Consider the following 20,620-nt stretch of genomic DNA (forward strand, 5'->3'; position numbering starts at 1 on the left):
ATGTAGGTTGAAAATAGATAGGGGGAGGGCAAGAATAGTACGGGAAATGTAGAAGCTAAAGAACTCATAAGTATGACATATGGACATGGACTAAAAGGGGGGAAGGTGGGTGGGAGAGGGGGCACAGGGTGGAGGGGAGTGAAGGGGGAAATGGGACAACTGTAATAGCATAATCAATAAAATATATTTTAAAAAAATAGAAATTTGGGAGGGATATCTCAGGAGCCAGGGGTCCCACCCCCACATCAGGAGCCCCAGCCCAGGGTTCCAGTGCCAGGAACATAAGTCCCCATAATTTCTGGCTTCAAAATCCAGGGGGATTTAGTTGGTAGCAGAAACTACTGGAGTTCCAACTACTACCTCTTAAAGAATCCACACACGGACTTACTCAGCCTCACTCCCTCTGAGCTCCAGCACTGGGGTAGCAGACTGAAAGGCACCAGTGGTATGGGGGTGGGGTGGGGGGCTGAAGTGCCTGGCATCAAGGTGAGAGCTGGGGGACAGCTTTCTCCCAGACAGAAAGGCAGGCAGAAGCATTGTCCCTTTTCTGAACCTTCTCCCAATAGAGTCACAGAGGCAGCAGCTGGTGCCATATCTGACACTCTATCAACCTGGATAACACTGTTTGCCCTGCCCTGGAGATCCCCAGAGATTCTGCCCCACCCAACGTATGGCCCCACTCCAGCAGCTTTTACATATGAATGGCTGGTCTTGGCTCATGCTTTACAACTTCTTAAATTTTCTCAAACATGCAACAGCTGGACTCAGTGAGCCCACAGCCCCATACCTCTTAAGTGGCCCCAGACCCAACACTAGCAGCAGCCAGTGTAGATTCACAGATGGCATTACTTGGGAATCACCAAGCCCAGCACAAGTAGCAGCCTTCTCAGATTGCTTCATAGCTCAGGCAGGGTGACCTGAGGAAAAACACAGGTAGGGGCTGACCTTGGCCTGCAACAACCAGGAAACCCCAGAGCCTGTGCACCCAGTGGACAGTTACAGACCTTGTTGGAGCACCATGTCCCTGACCCTGCACTGCTGATCCTCCACAGAGGGTGGAGGTTGGTGGTCAATGGTCACAGCCAGTTCTTACACCTGACTGGTCTGGGTAAATCCTTCCCATTGACCTGCCAACAACAATCAAGGCTCAACTACAAGAGGTGAGTGTATTCAGCCCACATGGAGGGCACACTTCAAGTACCCAGCTTGGATAGGGAGGCTGTACTCTTGGACCCTAAAGGATACCTACTACATGAGGCCATGCTATCAAGACAGGGAGTAATAGCAGCTCTACCTAATACACAGAAACAAACAGAGGGAGACTGCCAAAATGAGGAGATGAAAGAAACATGGCCCAAATGAAAGAACAGATCAAAACTCCAGAAAAAGAGTTCAATGAAATGGAGATAAGCAATCTATCAGATGACAGAGGTCAAAACATTGGTTATAAGAATGCTCAAGAAACTTAATGAGGACCTCAACAGCACAAAAAAAGATCCAGTCAGAAATGAAGGATACACTAATTGAAAAAAAAAAACAATTTATAGGGAAACAACCGTAAAGTGGATATAGCTGAGAATCTAATCAATGATTTGGAACATAAGGAAGAAAAAAACAAGCATTCAGAACAAGAAGTAAAAAGAATCCAAAAAAGCAAGGATAGTGTAAGCAGCCTCTGGGACAACTTCAAGCATTCCAACATTCACATCATACGGTGCCAGAAGGAGAAGAGAGAGCAAGAAATGCAAATCTATTTGAAAAAATAATGACAGAAAACTTCCCTAATTTGGTAAAGGAAATAGTCATGCAAGTCCAGGGAGCACAGAGAAGTTCAAAGATGGATGCAAAGAGGCCTAATCCAAGATCATAATTAAAATGCCAAAGGTTAAAGATAAAGAGAACTTTAAAAGCAGCCAGAGAAAAGGAATTAGTTACCTATGCGGGGGGGGGGGGGGGGGGGGGGGGGGGGGGCGGGGAGGCTTCCCATAAGACTGTCAGCTGATTTCTCAAAAGAAACTTTGCAGGCTAGAACAGATTGACAAGAGGCATTCAAAGTCATGAAAAAACAGGGACACACTGCCAAGACTGCTCTACCCAGCAAAGCTATCATTGAGAATCAAAGGGCAGTTCAAGAGCTTCCCAGACAAGAAAAAAACTAAAGGAGTTCATTATCACCAAACCATTATTCTATGAAATGTTAAAGGGACTTATTTAAGAAAAAGAAGATAGAAAAGATGAGATGGGGGTTTAGGGGAATGCAGGAAGAGGTGAGGGGATTAAGAAGTACAAATAGGTGGTTACAGAATAGCCACGGGGATGTACAGTGTAGAAAACAAAGTGGCCAAAGAACTTTTTACTCATAACCCATGGACATGAATGATGGTGTGGGATTGCCTGAGGTACTGGGGAGTGCTGGGTGAAGGGGAGTAAAGAGGGAAAGAGTGGGATAACTGTAATAGCATAATCAGTAAAATATAATTAAAAAATTTAAAAAGTAAATAATTCATTAGTCTTAAAAAGCTAAACACACACTTAATCTATGAATCAGTGATTTCGCCCCTAGGTATTTCCCAAAAGAAATGAAAACATATGTCAATGAAAAGATCTGAGCCCAAATGTTCAGGACAGCTTTATTTGTCATAGCCCTAAGCTGTCAACAACCTAAATGTCCACCAACAGGGTAACAGGTAAGACAAATTGTGGTATATCCATGTAGTTGGATACTACTTGGATAAAGAACCACAGAAGACCATGGATAGATCTTAAAAACATTATGCTGAACAAAAGAAGTCAGAGACAAAAGAAAAATGTCGTGTTATTCCATTACATGACATTGTAAGACAGGCAAAACTAATCTGTAGTGATAAGAGGCAGATCCGTGTTTACGTCCACACAGGAGAGGGAATGGGAGTACTGACTGTAGAGAGGCACAGGAGTAGGAATGGGCATGAGTGACCAGAAGGAGACAGAGAAAAGGGCAACAACCCACAGAAACCAGGCAGTTCCTAGTAAACACCAGGCTGTTTGGCGCTGCCTGGCCCAGGACTCCTTTATACAATAGATGAGGGATAGATAGGATCATTTGAGATATTCACCTAATCATGAAACCGATCCCCAAGCTACATTTATTTTAGGCAGACCTAAAAAAGAAAGATCGCGGTGTGGGGGAAGGTAATGAGATTAGTGTGAACCACAATCACTTCCTTTTCCTGCTTTGAGTCATCTCAGTTCTGCAGCTACTGTTTTCTCCAGCTTCTTCTTTCCCAAGGACCTCAGTGATTACCATATGATCTGTGCTCGTAAAGACTGGCTGAGCTCACACTAACCAGAGAGAATCTTAGAGGACTCACTGCTGGAAGGTCCTCTAGAGGTCTTTTTGATTCCAACGGGAAAACTGAGAATATGAAAAGAGAAGTGATTTGTGCCAGGTTACCTGGCTAGTCACTAGCAAAGACTGGACTTTGACACCTTGGTAGTGTAGATAAATGGGAGGGGAGTAGGTTTCATGTAAATATCTCCACTATTTATTCTATCATATGTAGATCCAGTAAGGCTAAGAAAGGAACATGCAGAGTCGCCAAATTTTACAACCCCAAGGGTCTCCAATCATCGTAATGTAGGTACTAGATTATGCCACATGACAGTCCACGTAGACGCCACTTAGGAAGAAAGAAGACTGGCTTCTGTTTACATGTTTGTTAGGTTTTTAAAAGAGAATCTGTTTAAATCTGTACTGACAAGAAAGAGAAGTAATACTATTGAGCTGCTAAGAGGTACTAAGTACTGCTCTAGACATCAGGACATATTAGCCCATTGAATTCTGCAGGGTAGCTATTATCATCCTCTTCTAACAAATAAATAAGCTGAGATTCAGAGAGGTTATACGTCTAACTTCACATTGCTGGTAATGGCAGAGCTGTGAATGCAAACCCAAGCTCTGTTCATAAGGTTATGGCAGGAATTTAGGAGTCTTCCTTAAAATGTTCTACTGCGAGCCCTGGCTGGCATAGCTCAGTGGATTGAGCATGGGCTGGGAACCAAAGTGTCCCAGGTTCGATTCCCAGCCAGGGTACGTTCCTGGGTTGCAGGCCAGAACCGCCAGTAACTGCACATTGATCTCTCTCTCTCTCTCTCTCTCTCTCTCTCTCTCTCTCCCCCCACTCCCTTCCCTCTCTAAAAATAAATAAATAAAATTAAAAAAAAAAAGGTTCATTTAAAAAAAAATGTTCTACTGCTATGCATGCGACAGGCACTGGGAGGGAAAAGGTACGAGGAGGTTTGTGTCTTAATCTTAATAACTGTCAAGATACCAGGGCTGAGTGGCCTTTACTCAGAAAACAAAAGGGAGGGGTCTTTTTTTTTTTTTTTGATCGTTGAGCCTTCGGAAGGCACAAAGAAACTTTCTACATGACCTTCATTCATTTTTTTTCATCTCCCCAACTGCTACCAGAATTGCTTGGTTTGTTTAAGAATAATATTCATTGCAATTACTTAAAATAAACCATTCATGTCTGGTTAAACAACAATACATAGTACTCAATATTATCAAATTGTATACAAATATGCCAAGTTTTCATAGTGTGTTGCTTGTGCAATGTGGCCATCCATCAGCATTTTTTAAATCTAGAGGAAAATAGGTTAAAAACACTGTTGTTATAGTGGGGGTGGGGCATTAAAATGGAGCTTAAAGCTGTGTTAGTTTTGCAAATTTGCGTGTAGTTGTCAATTTTTGTATCTTATTTTTGCTCCTGTTTTACTGTTTATAGTGTCTACCTTGCTGCAAAAACTGGACATTCTGATACTATCCAAAGTAGGCAGCCCTGGCTAGATGATCCTGAATAGCCCAGGAAAGAGAAGAACTCTCTCAATCCGACCATACAATATAACCCACAGAAACCCTAGACAGGTCTGTAAGGACCTTCTCTTTTTACACTATCAGAGTTTTTTGTTTTGCCTTTTTGCTTTTAGTAAAATATTGGGTTATTATCTTTAGGACCCCTAGACACCAGTACTAAAATAGTTTTAATCAACAAGTTTCCAAGTGTCACATTTCTTCATATCACTTTTCACAGCTTCCAACTTCTATCAAGTAGCCAAATACATGTTTTTGTTTTAAAAATGATTCAGACTGGATGTTGGACTTGATATCATTCTCTTTTACAATACTAATTCTGAGTGCTTTACCTCTACATCTCACTGAATCTGCCATGGCCCACCTAAAACCACCCTAGATTTTAGGCATACATTTATATTTATGTGGATGGATGGATGGATGGATGGATGGATGATAGATAGATAGATAGATAGATAGATAGGTGTGATATAACCTCAGCATAAGCCACTTCCTCTCTGAATCTCTTATAATAGACCCAGCTGGGGAAACAGCATAGTTGTTAGAAAGAAAAGAGAAATAACAGGGTTGAGGGGGATAAGAACAGAGACGTGAAACAGAAACACACAATGACATACATACACAGGAACACACAGGGACAGACTCATGAAAAAACTGGAGTGGTGAACATACAATACAGTGTACAGAGGATGTGTTATAGAATTGTGTACCTGAAACCTCAGTAATTTTTTAAAAGATTTTATTTATTTATTTTTAGAGAGATGGAAAGGGAGGGAGAAAGGGAGAGAAACATCGATGTGTGAGAGATACATCGACTGGTTGCCTCTCACATGCCCCTAATGAGAGACCTGGCCTGCAAACCAGGAATATGCCCTGACTGGGAATCAAAGTGGTGACCCTTTGGTTCGCAGCCCACACTCAATCGACTGAGTTACACTGGCCAGGATGACCCAGTAAATTTTTTTAAAAAGAAAAAGACCACAAAGACTCATAGATGCAAACTACGTTCTTTCTTTCCTTCCTCCCTGAGTCTCCAAAGTTTTCCTTGGGCTCTTCCCACATCCTTTTCCCACTCCCCAGTCTATTTGGCACCTACTTGATATGCTCTGTGCGTCCAGAGCCCTCGATGGTCTTCGCTCCCCACCGTTGCTCCTTCTCAGAGATGTCATTCTGCAAAAGACAGCACTCAGCAGTAAGAGATGGCAAGAGATGTGCTGCGCTGAGAGGGGCCACGCAGCTGACACACATGCCCTCCATGTCCCCTGCATCCACTGCCTCCTTCAGTCAGATGCCTCTGTGTGTACCCACCTGGCCCCCATGTTAAATTAGACTGGTGAGCTCTAAAACCTCCCTTCCTACTACATCCTCACACTGTCCCCTTCAGGTCTCCTATGACTTCAGAATCCCCCCAAATTACAAATGTCCAGCCTAACTCCTGGCTCACAGGCCAAAAGAGACCCAGAATAACCTGCTCCTTCAGCATAGTCTGTCATAACCCATCAATCACAATGTCAAACTCCTCTCCTTCTCACCTGTCTCCCTTCTATCCTCAACATCAAATATCATGCATGCCCCACTCATTACAGTCCGTTCTTTCATGAGGGCTCTCTTGGCCTCAGACTGTCCTTTTTCTATGCACCCGCAAAGGCTACAGAGTGGCCCAAATGCTGCCTCTTCACCTTTCATTATCCAAGCAAAGCCATTTCCAAACTCACCACAAAGTCAGGGTCTGTGTCCCAGTCATCACCCTGGGTCTCCACGGAAACAGATACATCATGTCCTACGACAGACTTCCACATCTGAGGGTGAGAGAAGATGGCAATTAATTAGAGGAGAAAAATCAAGACCAGGGAAAACAAGAATGCTGAAGTCAATGAGAGAGCAGCTCAATGTTTCTTGCCACTTTTTGTTAGAAGATAATAGACGCGGAGGCAAAGCAGATGGGAGTTTTAGGAAGCTGCCCCAGGGGAATTATTTACAAACAAACATGGCCTGGGCTCACTGGAGTCTGGAGAGAAGTCACTATGGGTGTAGGTAACACTAAATAACTGGGTGTGAAAAGTGCTGGGATCATTCATTTGCCAAGAGACTGGCCAGGCAGTGGCTTTGAAGTGGCAATCAACGAGGGGTGCTCAACATCACTAGAATTACAGCACCATTTCACTCAGGTTTCTACTTATGACTGTTTTCATAGCTATCAAAATATATATCTCTTGATAGTGAACATCTGCATGCCGCTCTACAAACTGCTTTACTCTATTAAGCAGTTTGCTAACTCCTAGTGCAAATGCTATTCCACCTCCACTCAGGCTGGCCACTGAACAGAGGCATGAGGTCAGCAGGGCTGGAATTCCTCGGCTGGGCAATGCATGGGGAAGCATTATTTGCCTAGAATAAGTCACTTATTTTTCCATTTTTAAAAACAGGTCAATTATATTTTGAAAGAAGATAACTGATGCAAAAATGGCATATAATAAATCCCTCATTTTGAACATTAGAAGTTATATTTTTATTAACTAAATAAATGATAAAGAACTGCTTAGAGAACACCAGTTGGAAGGAGTACCAAACTTTTATTCTACTGAGACATCCCCAGGGTTTTCACTGGCCCTGACAATTGTGCATGAGGAGGAGCTGCACAGTTGCTCTGCATCTGTGGGTTCCCGGATCTTGGTGGGAAGAGGAAACAGGCAATGCTCATCTGCTCTGATGGCTGCTGAGACTTCGTGACCCTGATACCACTTGCTAGCTGGCAACTCCCCTGCCCATCCCTCCCTGCTCAGACTCCTCATCCCACTGGTGTCTTTCCCATGCTCTTCACTGTCTCTTAAAGGAATCCCTCTTACAACCACTCCTGGGACACTGCAGCATCACCACCTAGGCCCCTCAGAGTCTCTAAGTTTCCTCTCCAGTTTAAAACTCCTTTTCCATGCTCCTTAAAAAATGCCGTGGAGCCCTGGCTGCTGTGGCTCAGTGGATTGAGTACCAGTCTGTGAACCAAGGGGTCATTGGTTCTATTCCCAGTCAGGGGACATGCCTGGGTTGCAGGCTGGGTCCTCAGTAGGGTGCGTGTGAGAGGTAACCACGCATTGCTGTTTCTCTCCCTCCCTTCCCATCTCTCCAAAAATAAATAAAATCTTAAACAAAAATAAAATAAAAATGCTGTGGAAACCAGCCCAAGGGAAGTTTGTGGTAGATTGATTAAAGAGATGCAAGGAAGACACCGGAGACATATTGACTAAGTCAGCTGCACTGTGGGATGAGTCACTGCTGAGACCAGCTTTACCTTCCCCTGTGAGGCAACAATTATAGATGGGGGGAGGGAAGGTAGACAAGACCTAGGTCCTGGCTCCTAGGCTGCTCTGCAAGAAGAGGACTTCACACAGAAAATTGTAAAGGAGACATTTCTGAACTATTCATGAGCAATAAGAAAGCAATGCAGACTGATGGTCCTATTTTCTTCCCTGCTCTTCCTCCAAGGCCTCAACCTGACTCTCCCATAAATCTCCCATCCTCATGTGTTTTTGAAACTAAGAGAAGTTTCTGACACGAAGACAACTGAGTATCCTTGTGCTACTGGCCAGAAACCAAGACATACTATCTAGAGGTAGGAGCCCAGAGAGTAACTTAGAGAGGCATGGTGCCCAGAACATCAAGTGCCACCAAGGGCCTCATCATAAGGCTGCCTTATAGCGTCAGTAAAGCACATGGATAGGGAGTCAGAGGATCACCCAGCTCTATTACTAAGCCCCTGTGGAAACACGGGTAAAGGGATCAACAAAGAATACGTACTTAGTTGCCAGGTACCAGGGTAGACATTTCATGATTAACTTAAATAATTTGGTAAATCATTGAATGTCTCAGATGCTCAGTTTTCCCCCAGTGGAAAAATAAATAAAGAGGTTAACCTAGCTAATCTATAAGGTTTCCTCCACTTCTGACATTCTGGGATTCTGTGATCATACAATCACAGAAACCAATCCTAGTCCCACCATCATCCTATTTGGCCTCCGTCACCTCTTGGTTCTCAGCACTGGTGTACGTGAGCAACTACTTCCTAAGCTATTACGTCATTTATGTGAATTGTCTCACCCTGGTAAATCATACTCTCCAAGAGCAGAGACTTGGTCTTTACCTCCTGTGGCCCTCCTCCCAATTCAGTGGCTGGGAGCAACCGGTCTTGAGAGAGGACTGTAGACTCTGCAGAAACCAGGGGTTCTGGACTAGATGGGTGCTGGATCTTGTTCCCTGGGCTCTAGCCACCCACTTCTGTTTCCATCCCCAGATACTCATTGTCCACAACCACGCCCACACAGACCTTCTGGCCATAAAAGGTTAAAAGCCTACTAGCGGTGACTTCATCTCTCAATAAGGAGTTAAGAGTGAGGTAGGTTCCTCTTACCTCAACTCTTCCATTGTGCTCCCTTTCCCACTGCTCAGAGTACCCACCTCCAACAGCGCGAGTGTCTGCTCGAAGCTCCCTGCTCCTCACATCTACACTTGGCTCCTTCTCTTGCTGCTGCCACTTCTGAGCGAGAAAATGAGCGGCTGCTTCAGTTCCGTATTCAGGTTTTCTGTCATTTCCTGCCACTGTGTCCTCACAGCTACTTCCTGAAGTTTGAATCAGTTACTTCTGCTTAGGCACTTAATACAAAAAAAGGACTAAATGTTTCATCTTTTGCAAGACTTTGAAAGTCATAGGGAAGTTAAAAAAAAAAAAAAAAAAGCTCTTACTCTCAGAGTTTATAGCTGGCCAGGGAAGCAAAACATTCAACCAAAAACAAATTTGTGTTCTAAATATGTGGGCGGTTGCATGTGCAACGGAAAGCAGACAGTTTGGTATTGGCTGAAGAAATCAAGAAAGGCTTAATGGGAAAAATAATTTTTATGTGGACCTTGCAGGGTAAGATTAAACAGAAACTCACTTTTACATTTCCCACAGCACTTAAAACTGGGGTTTGCATATAGTAGGTGTTCAAATAAATATTGATTAATTGAATGATGAAAGGGAACAAGTCACAGGGGAAAGGCAAGACATGGAGGGAGAAAAATTCAGATCACTTAGGAGACAGTGAGGAATCTGAGCTAACTCAGAGCTGATTCCTAGTAGGAAGACGTCTGGAAGAACTAGGTGGTACCAGATGACAGGAGGTCTGTGGCATTTTGTACTACTGTTCAAGATTTGCTGCCCCTTCCTTTCTTCTTTAAGTTACACTTGCTCAGGTAACTTGTTTTGGCCAGTGAAATGTGAGTAACTAAATACTGGGCTGGCCAAAGAGTCTGTGTGTTTTTTCCATAAAGTAAAAGACACAGTTTTCATTTTCACCAATAACTTTATTGATCTGGATATTTTGAGTATGTCAGCTATCTCCCACATGGTATAATGTTGATTGTTCTCAATTAATGTCTCAATTCGTTCACTCTCAACTCCAACTGCTCTACCCAACTTCGTCCAGTGAACATCGTCCAGTGAGAAATCTCTAGCGCAAAACTTCGAAAACCACTTATGACACATTCAATCAGTCACAGCACCTTCTTCATATTGCACAAATCTTTTTTTGCCTTTTGGTTGCATTTTTACCTTCTTGAAAAAACAAAGGGTAATATGACGAAAATGTTCTGTATTTTCTTCCACCTTCAATATTAAAATGGTTACAAAAATTCACCAATTTTGATGTTTTTTAACACACACTAATATGACAACTGTCACAATATGATCAAACAAAATTGTTTCAAATGAAGTTAAAGACAACTAAGTACTACTACAGCCATCTTATGGAAAAAAACAAAACTTTTTGGCCAACCCAATACTTAACTTTGTGGTGGAGACTACGACCAGAGCAATCTCTGTCATCCTTTTGCCCAGTGCCCACCACCTGCAGTTCTGTGGAGGGGGCCCATTCTCACTTGGGAAGTGAGAGAGGCCCCAGATGAGAACAGCAACACTCAATCTATTGTGTGAGGGAGCTGGAGCCTTTGACTACAAAATAATCTGTTATTTTAGCTGCTGAAAATTAAGGGGTGTTGTCATTGCATCTGACCTAGCTTCTCCTAATCTTGATTGAGGTAGAGTTGCGACCTGATTTGCTCAACAGTGAGCTCCCCAATAAAGCAGAGACTGGATGAAACTAGTCTAAGATACAGAGGAGGGAATTTCTGCATTAGGAATAAGTAAGATTTTAATTACTTCCAAATCTAAGGATTCTGTGCCTGGGGGGATTTTTATTTAGAGCTCTCCTACTTCACATCCTATTTATTGTGGCAGGACCAAAGTAATTTGAAGAAGTAGATTTGTAGAAGGGGAAATCTCAGATCATTTAGAACCCTAATTCAGTGTTGAAAATAGGAATGGTCCGACCAGATGTTACGATACACCACCCACATAATTTTTTTGAGAAACCATAAAATTTAATTAAAGGTGACACCAAGAAAAACTGTTTCTCCTTAGCAAATGTCCTCAGCTCATACCCAATGAGAGGCAGTGAGCTGTTGCACATGAAATAGCATGTGCTTTGAAGACAGATAGATTTAGTTAATTTTATTGTATCTTGAGAAAGTGAGTCAGATTTCTCAAGCAGCAACTTAATATAAAAATATAATAAAGCCCAACCCGCTGTACCTTAGACTACCCTTTCCCCACTCCCACTCAGAGGGACTCCATGGGGTCTCATGTTTTCAATATGCACCAGATAAGAGTTCTCCCAGGCCGAGGTATAAACCTGCATGAATGTCATGCCTTAAAGCCCAACTTGTTTGGTTCGGTATCAGGATGAAATTCTTCACTCTACTTCACTACCCTGGCTGGGGTCTAGCTGCTAAGCTGCAAGGACACACATAGCCATTACTGATGTGGGTCAGTGAGAAAGGAGTCAGAATATGTAAAGCTTTCTACTCCTGTATCCATTCCTGGCTACCCCACTCCCGCATGCCCCATCTACCTTCTTCCCCTCAGCACCCAGCACATGTACACACGCACATACACACCACCATTTTTCATTCTAAAAATAATTTTATTATTTTACAGTTATTCAGGAAAGTTCCTGGATTGTGGTGACCAAAGCTTGGTCACCACAGAACAAACGATTAGAGCGTATCAGTCAGTTCACCAGTTTTCTCTCTGGGTGGCGAGAGTGAGCTGGGAAGACATCATGTGCATGACAAGAAAACAGTAACAGTGAAGGGCTGAGGGTGGGGAGGTGAGGAATAGGCACAAGTGGAAATCAACCAGGCTGTCATTCTCAGGCCTAGATTTAAGTATTGTCTTCTCCATATTCTCCCTTCATTTCCCTTAACTCTGTTACCACAGAGAGCAGATGAATATGAAATTGAGAAAGTGGAATAACTGTTACCAACAGCAAAGTAGCTTAGCACTTCAAGAGCTGGGAGTGGTCTCCAGATCAGACAGATCTCCCTAGCCGGGGGAGTCGATGCCTCACTAGAACTGGCTCCTAGTGTACTGTGATAGGGCCCCCATTTGAGGCATATCCAGGTAACACAGAATGACAAGAATCTGAATCCCACTGCCTACAGCCACTTCTTCCTGCCTGCCAGTGAAAGGAAAGGCACGGGCCACTCAGTAGCTTAGTCCACATGTGATCAAGGGCATAAGCGATGGGATCCTATCCTTACAGTTCAGGACCATAAATTTTACTCCAGTGATGTCTGAACAGCCAGGGAAGATGTTGTCCTCCCCCGTGATCCAATAGCTAAAACCCATGGGGAGTTCTTCAGACCCTGGGACCTATCAGGTATCCTGAGATAATATTCCCCCTGAACTTTGTTATGGCGAGCCCACCTCTCCCCTGAAGCAAGAGAAAATAAATATAAGGTGACTGAAGCAAATAAATTATCAATCAAAATGATATACGACTTCAGATTATCAGGTTTATTGGAGCCACCCTCCTGGCTGAAAACATTCCTCCGCATCTTTCACAGGACCACAGGAGATCAGGGCCTGACAAAATCTGAACAAATCTTGAGCTCAGCAACCAAATATGGGGCCTCCTCAGCATTTCTGGCCCTGGGCAGCAGAAGAAAGCAGACCTGATGGTTCCTGTAGCTCTAACCTGGGCTCACTTTTTGCAGGCACTTTCTGTGGAGACTTGGAGAGAGGACTTGTAAGTGGGAAGACTATTCCACTGGAATTGATGGTTTTGATATCAGAGATGAGGGAACTGCAAGTTCTGAGAGGAGTGTTCCAAAAGGTGAGAACTAAGTTTACAGATGGCCTGTGAAACACAGAATGAGCAGGACATGAACCATCAAAAAGTAGACAGCTGCTAGCAGAGGCACTCGGGTCCGGGAGTGACAGAGCGAACGCAGGATCCGCTTCCATCCAGCACCACTCCGTGACTGAAAGAAAAATTTGGAGGTTAGAGAGTTCCCCCCTATAGAGATATGTTCTTTTTCTTCCTCCATCCCTGCAGAAAAGAGATAACCTGAAAGTCCTCTCAAAGTCAACAAACTGGCAAGTCCTACCAATTTCCTCCAACCTTCCATGTCTTTCCAGTCTTAGCCCCATTAGCTGCTCAGTGCCTGGAATTCCAGATTCCTTCTCCTGACCCTTTGCCCCAACACAGCCGGCCCTGAAGGTAGTACAGTACCCGCTCTTCATCTATAGCCTTCTTCCCTTCTTACCCTTCGACAGCTGTTGCCTGTAAGGTCTATTAACAGTGCCTGCTCCTGAGTGCCACAGGAACCAATGATAGGAGTCCGGGCAGAGTCCCATTCACTGTGCTCCAACCTGTGTTGAGAAAAACAGGAACAGCATTGGTTCACAGCATGTGAGGTGGATCCGGTGAAGTCATCCCACTCATTTGCCACGGGATGTAGCACAAGAGACTTGCCACAAAGACTGGTTTCTCACCCCAGGTCCCATGCAAGGAGGGCACGGGCAGACAGGTGTCTTTCAGCAGCAGTAAAAGGTGATAATAACTATCAGGATTGACTGGTACTGGGCCTAGGTAGGCAGTACTTGACTGGCTACTTCAATTTCCATTCTGCATCAGAGCCAAAGAGAGAACTGTGGAGGGGCTAAGCTTGGATTAATGTAGCTTATCCACAGACTCAAGAGTCACCTGCACTATGCAGCTGCAAATTGGCTTGGGACAGGTCAGTCACATATGAAGAAAAGGTCTCCCCCAAAGGGCAGGGTTTCCAGGTCTGAGCAAGTCCAGAGCAAGTGGCAAAGAAACAGCCATGGGTGCACTGGCTGAGACTACTCAGCAGAGACAGTAAAGCTCTATGGATCCCCAAAGAGCCCACCCTCAAGGCTGCAGACCAAGGCCAAAGGAGTGATGAAAATTTAGAAGTAGTGAATAATCTGGGTGGGGAAAAAAGGTATCTCAAATAAGACCTGCTCAATGGGGCTGCCACCTCTGCCACCTAAATTTTGTAAGCCATTAATATCACAAGTGCCACTCTCTGAGGCAAGAGGCAATATATGTAGTTGGCTCCCACAAGCCCCCAGAAATAATACAAACAAGTGCCTACTTTTAATGTTTCTTTTCCATGGGAAAAACACCCAGCAGCAAAATAATTGTAGCCACTCTCTCTCATGTAGGGTGAGTCTCTTGACTGGTGAGTTGGGAATATGGAACTTCTGTCCTTCCAAATCACACTTGGAGCAAACATCCCATAAGAGGCACAATTTGTTGCAATGTTCTAATTTTGTAAGAGTGTGGTCTTCTGCAAGAAAGCCTACTCTGGTTTCCCAATGCCAGTGACTGGGAGGGCAAGTTCAAGGTTAAGAAGTACATTTGCTAACAAGTCAAAAGCTAGATTCTTTTATTATATCATCTTTACAAAGTGGTTTCTTAGTCTCTCATGTTTTAATCTTTGTAAAAAAATTCCGTTGATTCATATCTGAGATAGGGAATGGGGTTGCTATTTAATTGGCTCTCTAAGGAGTCCTACACCTACCTCACATAGCTACTGTTGGGATATAAGATACCTTATTTCACCCCACATGAAATAAGCTGTCAATAAATGGTAGATAATATTATTATTCTCTAAGGACAACGTTCTGGAAAGTGCAGGCCTCCTAGATTCCAAAAAGTGCCATCTTCTTGAGTGACTGCAGTGACCCTAAAGTCACTGCAGCACCATCTCAAGATGAGAATTAGATCCTAATTATTCTCAAGTCTGGCTACTGAAAGGTACCAAGTGTGGTCAGGGAGGACCAGAGGCGAACATAGGTATCTCCCTCAGCCCTTTACCGCCTGATCTGTTCCTCGGCCGCAGAGAGGGCAGTCTCAGCAGCCACTCTTTGGTCTCGTTCTTCTTCTAGCAGCTTCCTCAACTCATTCACCTCCTGTTTAGTGTTGCTCAGCTGCTTCTGGGCTTCCGAAAAACTTCAGGACAAAAGGAAAACAAACAGCATCACTAGATGCAGAGCACATCTGGGAATAATACAAGGGGTTCCAAGTCTTTATAAAGTTATAGAGCAGAAAAATTTACAGAAGCTTGTAGAAACCCAGCAAATATATGAAAAGCTTAGCTGCAGAGTGATTAAACAAAGATACAGAAAATACCTTAAGAGATTTTAGGGACTAACTGAGTATCTTTCATATGAATGCCACTGGATTAGTGGTGTGTGTGTGTAACATGGTGCTACTGTTTTTGCTTCACAAACTTCTCACTCTTAATTTGTTAGGTTATAATTGTTACTATTTAATCCTCACATCAATTCTGTGAGGCCAATAAGATAAGATGATATATCAGATCCATTCAATGGTCTCCTGTTCAATCTAGATGACTGTCCAATTTCTGTATATGTGACACATGCTCTGGGGTTGAGAGCTGCTTCCACACCTTAGCTGTGGCTGCCTCAGTTCTTCAGGATCACTCTTCCTGTGAGCTCCATTTTTCTCCTGGGGAGCTCCTGGAGCAACGTCCATATTCAGTGGCCCCTAGAAGAAGAATAAGCTTAGCAATTCAGTGATGGGAGTGCTTAAGAAATTGTACTTGGGCAAAAGGAACACTCACTTAACATCAAAAAGAATAAAAAATCTTGGAGAGGGATGCCTCTGCTTATAATTCTCTTCAAGTACAGATTTAGAAGTGAGAATCTTCAACTCTAATAGATTAATCTCCTACATAAAACTCTCAATTAATGTTATTCGAGATTCTCGATCTGGAATCTCTCCTCTTAAGACTTTAAAGGCTTACCATTGAAATCTTCCTTCCAGTGGAGGCCTGTGGATTTTCTAGAAGGTGCTCTGATCAAGCAAGGGCTCAGCAACTCCTCCCAAACCCATTCACTTTCCTTCCATGCCCCATTTATTCCCATCATAATTCTCAACCTCTTCCAACTTCAACAATGCCCTCCTCTCCACTGCTGCCAACAGCTCTGCCTATTCTGTTCCCCAGGTCCAAATCTCCCTTACAGCTTTCTTATTTCTTGGAGCAAAATCAAATTTTCCCTAGTTTTAGAATTCCAAAAGCTTCAATCATCACTGTTTTCACTTGCTTTTTGATTCCTTTCCCACCACCTCATTGATCTTTTTTCTTCTAATCCCTTTCCCAGACCTTATTCCCATTTTAATTAACTTCCTTCTCTCTCCTTTCTCCCATCACACCTAATTAATCTCCAGCCTGAACACGTCAGCTCTTCAATGCTGCTCACTTACTATTTCTCGTCCACAATCAGTTCCACAACAACTTTCCCAGCCTCTCAACTTCTTACTCACCGCCTGCAGTTCTTGAACCTGCTTCTCCAAGATGGCACAGTGACTAAAAAGGTCACTGTAGTGCTGCTGATTCTCACGAAGACTCTGATTGGTATCACACAGCTGAATTGAAAGGGTATTTTTCTCTTCAAGCAGCTGAGAAAACTGAAACAGAGGACAGGATAAGCACCACCCCACAGGTCTATTTCATTATAAAGACTACTTAGGCTAGCTGTCCTGAGTTTTAAGGATTTAATTTTTTTAATGCAATAGCCTTTATTTCAATAATAGCAACAATAGCACTGTGCACTCCAACAACGTGAGAAAATTCAGAATTTTTTGACCAAGAAAGAAAAACAATTTGGGGGAAGTAGCAGGAAACTTGATTTACAGTGCACAGTACATTTACTGAAAGTGAAAAAAAAGGGAAGTGGAAGCCCTCAATCATCACTGTTTTCCACTTGCCTCTTTAAAATATTTATTTATTTATTTATTTATTTTTAGAGACAGGGGAAAGGAGAGAGAAAGAGAGGAAGAGAAACATCAATGTGTGGTTGCCTCTCGCATGCTCCCTACTGGGGACCTGGCCCATAACCCATGCACACTCCCTGACTGGGAATTGAATTGGCGACCCTTTGGTTCACAGGCCAGCACTCAATCCACTGAGCCACACCAGCCCAGGCTCCACTTGCTTTTTGATTTAATAAGTATGTAAGGGGATGGCAGTTGCTTGGGTCCAAGGTGAAGTTAATAACAGATGACTATAAAGCGCAGATTTCGAGATGGCTGGAGACAGAGCTGTCATCTAAAAATTCATACAGGAATGTATCTGGAAAGATTCTTCAATGCTGTAGAGAGTTATAAGTTACCAAGAATGTAGAATAAAAAATTATAATATGTGGCAGAAGAGTAAATCCTAATATGCTAAAGTATGTACTAATACGCTAAAGTACATGTAAGAAACTATACTGGGAATAGAGACTCACAGGTATAAACATTTCAGTCACTCCACGCAGGACTCTCCTCTGCTACATGAGTAGCAGGTAGTTATTCGGTCTTCCTGAACACGTCCAGTGTCAGGGGTGCTCACTATGTGACAAAGCGACCCAAGCCACTTTTCGGATGTCAAAAACAGAAAACTATTTTTAATACTGGACAAAAATTTGCTCTTTGGAGCTTCTGCCTATTGATTTGAATTCAGTCCTTTGGAATTCTAATTCTTCATATGCAAGTGTCAAGTTTCAAGTTTAGTTATAATTAACATCCAGATACATTAATAACCATAGAGATGTCTCTCTGAAGTACCTACTGTGGGACTATACACTGTATGAAAGGAGACTGGTATACCTGGCTAGTGTTCAATCTTTTCCTGAGTATTCCTTTTTGTAAGTATTTTGGGTTAATGTTTGAACAAAAAAGCTGAATCAATGTTCAGAGAAAAAAAGATAACACTTTTCTAAAGATTCTATGATGACCAGTAAGGACATTTGACACATAAGAAAAATGAGAACAAGTCCACATGGTGTAACAGGAATATCTGCAGGCCATGATGAAAAACAGGACAAAGAGCAATGTTCAGCTGACAAACCACTTTCAAAAGCATTACCTTATTTGAGAGAGATAGAGGAAGAATGTCTGTCCCCACTTATAAATGACAAACAGAAAAAGAGATGGGTAGTGACTTGCCTCATGTTATGTGGCAGACCAGGACTCAAGCACGTTCTTGGTGCCAAGTCGAGAGCTCTGTCTGCCACTGGAGGTGCTCCAGCTGAGAGTTCAGCAAGGGAAGTTAAGCAGGTTATGGGTTTTTGTTAGGTAATGTGGCAGTCAGTAAAGGAAAGGACACACTAATTTGAAGACAGAGGTAGCTTGGTACAATGGCAACTAATGAGTTCTGAGACAGGGGGAACGTGATCCTCTCCCGATGTAGGAGAAAGTTAGTTTTCCTGGCCACAGCAAACAGACCATACCAAAAAACAGACAAACAAACAAAAAGCAAAAACAAGAAAAAAATGAAAACCAAACAGAAACAAACAAAATTCCTCAGAGTGGAAAGATTCCATTCTTTGACATATCAACAGGAGAAAGGATAGACTTGTAAAACTCATTGGAAGCACAAACCCCCTTAACTGGAGAAGTCTGATTACTTATAATAAGCTACCCTCATGTAAACCACTTCTATAATGTTTATATTTTTCTCCCTAGGATAAATATAGATCCTTGTAGTTTAGGGGCTATCACACTACAATTCAGGGCCTACTGCCTTTTGTGAATTAGGTTTTATTGGAACATAACCACCCCATTTGTCTATGCATCATCTGTGGCTGCTTTTGTGCTACAACTACAGAGCTGAGTTGTTGTAACAGAAACAGGATGGCCTACAAACCTAGAATATTTACTATCTGGGTTTGTAAGGAAAGATTTGCTGATTTCTGCTATAGCTCATATGCAATTGTATTTTACCATGTCTATACCTGTAAAAATGGAGGTTAGCATCTAGGATAGGAGGGAGCAATCTAGCAACATTATACCAATAACCATTCCTCTCATGTTTTCAAGTTTGAATTACATATAAACATTCAACCATGTTGGTACAAATACATATCAAGCCTGAGCACCCATGCAAAGAAGTAAGGCAATGTCTTGCAGTGGAGCCTTCCTATGCTGACAGCCCGTCTACTAAAATCCCTACCTAGAGCCCAAGAAGCAATTCTTCCAGTTATCTAGGACCCACTTACAGTGAGGCTCTAAGCTCACTGGAATGTAAGCTCCATGAGAGGCTATATATATTCTCAGTAACTGCATATGGCCAGACTCACAGAAGGCAAATAACAGTTATTTGCTTGATGAAAAAAAATGAATGAATGATGCTAGGGATGAAGATACCTTTCTTATAGCTTCGTCCTAAAAAACTCTTTCTTACCCAGAATGACAGTGACCTAAAGCAATGCTTCTCGTACTTTAAGTGGTATGTGAAGTGTATCTAAAACAAGCTATTAAAGAAAACATAACCTTGGTATGACACAGAAACCAGTCCATAAATAACTGAAACTAAAGTTTCTCAAAACAGATATAGTCTTTATTACATAAAATATATATTTTAAATCTTTTATTTTGTTTTATTAAAAACACTATCTGCACTGTTTGTAATAGCCCCAAAATGAAAAAACCCAAACATTTTTTAACAGAAGAATAGAATAATTATGGTATATGCCTACAGTATAATACTAAACAATGTAAGAATTGAAAAATCTTGGATGAATATTACAAAATAAATGAAGCAACACAGAACAGATGGCATGATTCCAGTCACTCGTGCTTCTACAGGGGTGGCAGTGAACAGAAGGGGACACAAGGGACTTCTGGTCAAAATGGAGGTGTAGGGAGACACGCTTCACCTCCTCCTGCAACCATAAAGAGAATTACAACCAGATCTCAAAACTAATAACACCCAGAACCATCAGAAAATCGAGCTGTATGGAAGTCCAACAATCAAGGATTTAAAGGAGACATATTCATCCAGATGTGTATGAGGGGTGGACTCACAGGGGCAAGTGTAGAGGTGGGGTGGTGCAGAAAGGCAGTGGTGATGTCAGGAGGGGCTGCCGAATGGACAGGAGAGAAACCTGCGGAGCAAGTGATCCCAGCCCCTGGCTGTAAAGCACAGGGCTCCAGCACCAGGAAGATAGATCCCCATTACCTCTGGCTATAAAAACCAGTGGGGGTTGGGGCAGTGGAAGAAGCTGCCAGATTTTTGCCACTTAGAAGGCCAGCATGGTCTTAAAACATACAGAAACTCACTCACTCTGGGATTTATCACCAAGGCAGCAGCTGGAAGAGCACCAGTCACACACAGGAAAGGGGTAAAGAGACATAAAATGGAGTGAGCACTGGGCAAACCTCCAGAAGCCCTGTGGCAATGCTGTCCCACTCCAAGCCCTTTCCACACAGCCACAAAGCAGCAAAGCAGATGCCCTGCACTGGCAATTACCTAACGTTCAAAACACTGGTGATCAGGATGCTCAGAAAACTCACTGAGTATGGTGAAAAAAATAAAGGAAGAAATGAAGGTTATGCTAAGTGAAATAAAAAAAAAAAT

General features: G+C 42.8%; 2 protein-coding genes across 11 annotated transcripts in view; both read right to left on the reverse strand.

The window, feature by feature from the left end:
• Positions 1 to 9,539, reverse strand: part of HCLS1 (hematopoietic cell-specific Lyn substrate 1) — a 31,922-nt gene extending 22,383 nt beyond the window's left edge. Inside the window, exons 1-3 of one of the 4 annotated variants that reach the window (XM_028504567.2) lie at positions 9,302 to 9,539; positions 6,568 to 6,651; positions 5,949 to 6,022 (exon numbers count right to left, since the gene is read on the reverse strand). In XM_028504567.2, coding sequence (XP_028360368.1) covers positions 5,949 to 6,022; positions 6,568 to 6,651 — 158 coding nt within the window. In that variant the 5' untranslated portion in view covers positions 9,302 to 9,539. Of the gene's footprint in view, positions 1 to 5,948; positions 6,023 to 6,567; positions 6,652 to 8,987; positions 9,228 to 9,254 lie in introns of those variants that run through there. The other 3 variants (XM_036018154.1, XM_036018156.1, XM_028504565.2) reach the window with 3 other exon arrangements.
• Positions 9,540 to 11,841: 2,302 nt separating this feature from the next.
• Positions 11,842 to 20,620, reverse strand: part of GOLGB1 (golgin B1) — an 83,764-nt gene continuing 74,985 nt past the window's right edge. For all 7 annotated transcript variants that reach the window (XM_036018162.1, XM_036018163.1, XM_036018159.1 and 4 more), the window contains 5 exons: positions 16,543 to 16,686; positions 15,665 to 15,762; positions 15,070 to 15,204; positions 13,490 to 13,595; positions 11,842 to 13,204 (listed from right to left, as the gene is read on the reverse strand). In XM_036018162.1, the coding sequence (XP_035874055.1) occupies positions 13,070 to 13,204; positions 13,490 to 13,595; positions 15,070 to 15,204; positions 15,665 to 15,762; positions 16,543 to 16,686 (618 nt within the window). In that variant the 3' untranslated portion in view covers positions 11,842 to 13,069. The remainder of the gene's footprint in view (positions 13,205 to 13,489; positions 13,596 to 15,069; positions 15,205 to 15,664; positions 15,763 to 16,542; positions 16,687 to 20,620) is intronic.

This window comes from Phyllostomus discolor, chromosome 2 (assembly GCF_004126475.2).
Source record: "Phyllostomus discolor isolate MPI-MPIP mPhyDis1 chromosome 2, mPhyDis1.pri.v3, whole genome shotgun sequence".
NCBI lineage: Eukaryota > Metazoa > Chordata > Mammalia > Chiroptera > Phyllostomidae > Phyllostomus > Phyllostomus discolor.